A 3,420-nucleotide genomic window follows, 5' to 3' on the forward strand; every position below is an offset into this window, starting at 1 on the left:
TTTCTCGTAGAAAGAAAAGAAACCGCTGACAAAGTGGCCTAGCCTTGTAGGGCTATCAATACGAACAGCGCCCGCTTTGCTCAGGTAGACAATGTCAAGACTTGTGAGAAGGGGGTCTCCAGGCCAGGTACGACAAATGTAGCGCAGGTGAGAAGCAGAAGAAGAAAAGTGGTGATGTCAAGCTCCATCCACCGTGAAATCACAGCCTTGTCAACAACAATTTGGATGGGTAGATTAGTAGATAAAGCTGATAAGTGAGATTTTTTGGGTCTCTAGTGCGTGTTGGAAGCATCTTTGGGATTCTAACCCAGTGACTCGCCAAGCCAACCTAACGCACATTCGCTAATGTGAAGGCTTGTGTCTACTATCACATATAGAGACGGATTGGATTCTACATACGACGATGTTGTGGCTGGGGGGGAGGCTTAGAGGGCCTTTCAGTCACAAAACGTCCATCCATACATAGTACGCATACAACAACACGCACGAGATGCGATGCCAATCTGGCGATGTACTACTACTATGTGCGCAATCGAACAAGGGCTTTGACTCGTACCCCCCTTGGTTCAAAATCCTGGGTACATGCTCCGTAGTACATACATTACGCACGCCGTACTAAGGTAAGGTATGTAGTAGTAGTACTATGTAGTCTGTAGTCTGATCCTCGACGGATTCCATGACGTGTCGATACCGATGTGTGATGGCCAACGAGCTTACTGCACGAGGTGGCCTGTAGGATTCGGCATACCTTAGCAGAGCTTAAGCTATGTATGTATCCCGACAGTTCAAATCTCACACGGAAAGAAAGGTTGTGTGGCTGGCTGGAGTACGTAGGTAGCTATGTAAGAGAAACAAGAGAGGCTACTTTTTGCGTGTTGCAAGGATTCCCAGCTAACATACCTTACCTTACCTAGGCTCGATAATACATGGACCATTTGTATGTAAGCCCTACGTGCCGCTTGAAAACCCATGAGTTGGTCGACCAGCAGATGGAATCATTGCAGCCACCCCTGCAGAAGGTAGCAGCAAAATTACAAAAAGAGTAAAATAAAAGGTGGAATGTGTTGCTTGAAAGGTGGCATCCTGGTGCCAAGAGATCTATTCAGAAAAGCTCTGTTTGCTTGCTTCGGTTCCACTGAACGTCGTCACAGAAAAAGAGGCTCCCAATTATACTTCAATCGATCCCGACCCAAGGAAAAAAGCCAATCCCCCTTTCCACCTCCCAAAGCCCATACATCCTGTCCTCCGCTTCCCTCCCTTTGGATATGTACCAAAACCAGAACATTCATACATGAATAGAAAGAATAACACGTGAAGCATGAAGAAACAGAGAACCTGTCTATATGAAGAATCCGAGCCACACCACGCTTGACATGAAACCGAAACGCCATTATACACCCCCCGAACGAAAAAGACTCCTGAGAATGAAGATGCAAATGAAAGAAGAGAATGAGAAAACGAATGAAGGTATGGCGAGGGTGTGAATGATGGTGAAGTATGATGTGAAGATGATGTTAAAAGCGAATGTATGCGCTTCGTTCACTGCCACTCTTGCCCAGAAAGAAATTGCGGCTCATGGCTCATGTGGATTGAAAGCCTCCTCTTACAACCCGGGGGTATTAAGAGTGCATCGTGCCGCGTCGACTCTCAAGCACTTGCCCCCATGGGTCATCGAAAGTCCAATGTAACTATTCTTCCTCTTGTTTATTTCTTCTTCTTTCGTCCCTTTTTTTTTTTCTTCCGCGATGGTCGACACATATTATATCGGGACCAGGTCGACATCGTAGGTGCTATACAGCAACGGATCGTTCATGCCCATCATGACGCCGCCAGGGTTCGACAGAGCCTGAGGCTTAATCGTCTCGTAGCCGTCCATCATGGGCTGGCCCATGTGCATAGCCTGCTGGAAGTACTGCATCGCCGCGACGTCGCCCGACGCCGCCGTCTTGAGCGCCCAGTCGGGGAACATGGGCAGCTGGGGCGAGTTGGCCGTGTTGAAGAGGGCGGCCGAGGCGTCGAGGTCCGACGGCGCAGACTGGCTGAACTCGAACTCGGTGCTGCTGCCGGCGTAGCTCTGCGGCGACATGGTGAGCGTCTGGCTGCCGGTGTTGTTGTGGCTGCCAAAGGCGGCGCGTCGGTAGTCGACGGGCTCAATGTCGGAGTGGTCCAGGTCCGAGGACGAGGCGCGGTCGGTGCGCCGGTGGTAGGCCGAGGGCGAGTCGCCGTCCATGTCCGCGTCGCGGTCCTTGTGCTGCGCGTCGGCGTGGTGCTCGTTGAGCTGGCGCGCCAGCTCCTCCAGGTCCTGCGTGTTCTCGGGGAAGATGGAGTGCACGGGCAGGTCGATGTCGCTGTTGGGGCGGATGCAGCCCAGCTTCTGCGCGATGTTGTGGATCACGGGCTGGCCGCGGTCGTTGAGCTCGGGCTCGCCCAGGTCCCACGACTGGTTCGTCCGGACCATCTGGTAGAGCTTGTGGACGGTAGCGATGAGCGCGAACTGGGTGTTTTCGAGGACTTCGGCGTATCTGCGAAATCACCCATGTCAGTCAACAGACCTCTTTCGACTAATACCAATAGTCTCGTGTGGTTTCGAGGACTGCTTACCCTCGAGGCAACTGCTTGTATTCCATCTTCTTGCGAACACCGGCTGTGCAGACGAGGCCGTCGTCCTTGCACCTCTTACACGGGAACTCACCGTCGCACTGTGTGAATAACCTCCAAGTCAGCAAACCACCACCTTGGTCAAGTGTAATCTAATGTAGCACAACAGGGACGGCAAACATACCTTTGTCTTCTTCATTCGACACCTCTCACAGGCCTTCCAGACCCGCTTATGCCTCCCATCCATGCCGTGCGTGACCTGCTCATGGTGGTGGACGGCGGCGGCACCCGACCCGGCACGCTTGGACGCTCGATTCGTGCCCTTGACCGGCTTTGTATTTGAGCCAGTGCTTTTCCGGTTCATCGTGCTGGCGGGCGGAGAGTTTGAAGATTTGCTGTCCTCTGAGGGAGGAGAGGGTAGGCTATGTGCGACCATTTTTGTGGCTTTGGAAGACTGATGGTTGGGTTGCTGTTGCTGTTTTTTTTTTTTTTTTACTTGTCGTGGGTGACGGGGCACCACATGTAGAAGGACGATGTGCTTTGTGCTTTGGGTCTGGGCTTCTTTCGTATGTGTTTTGTATAAGACGTTTATATAGATATAGATATGAAGGTGACGAGGTCTGTATAATGCAACCGTTGACGAGATGAGTGAGTTAGACGAGATACGGATGGGACGTGGTATCCTCAAGCAAAGATCAAGTCGAGTCCAAGATTATATCTGAGCTTGTTCTGGAAGAACTGGAAACCAGAGAAGGAAGCAGAGGGAAAAGTCGAGTAAAGAGGTAATAGAGCAGAGTCCCCCCCGACCCAGCGCAACGGGAC

General features: G+C 51.7%; 1 protein-coding gene across 1 annotated transcript; it reads right to left on the reverse strand.

Moving 5' to 3' along the window:
- Window positions 1-1,759: 1,759 nt before the first annotated feature.
- On the reverse strand, window positions 1,760-3,034 carry BBK36DRAFT_1167598 (N-terminal fungal transcription regulatory domain-containing protein; the record flags this gene model as incomplete). The annotated part of the gene is made up of 3 exons (XM_024895064.1): window positions 1,760-2,522; window positions 2,602-2,699; window positions 2,783-3,034. The coding sequence occupies 3 exons, from the start codon at window positions 3,032-3,034 to the stop codon at window positions 1,760-1,762; spliced, it is 1,113 nt and encodes a 370-aa protein (XP_024751669.1).
- Between the last annotated feature and the right edge of the window lie 386 nt (window positions 3,035-3,420).

Source organism: Trichoderma citrinoviride, assembly GCF_003025115.1.
Source record: "Trichoderma citrinoviride strain TUCIM 6016 unplaced genomic scaffold BBK36scaffold_4, whole genome shotgun sequence".
NCBI lineage: Eukaryota > Fungi > Ascomycota > Sordariomycetes > Hypocreales > Hypocreaceae > Trichoderma > Trichoderma citrinoviride.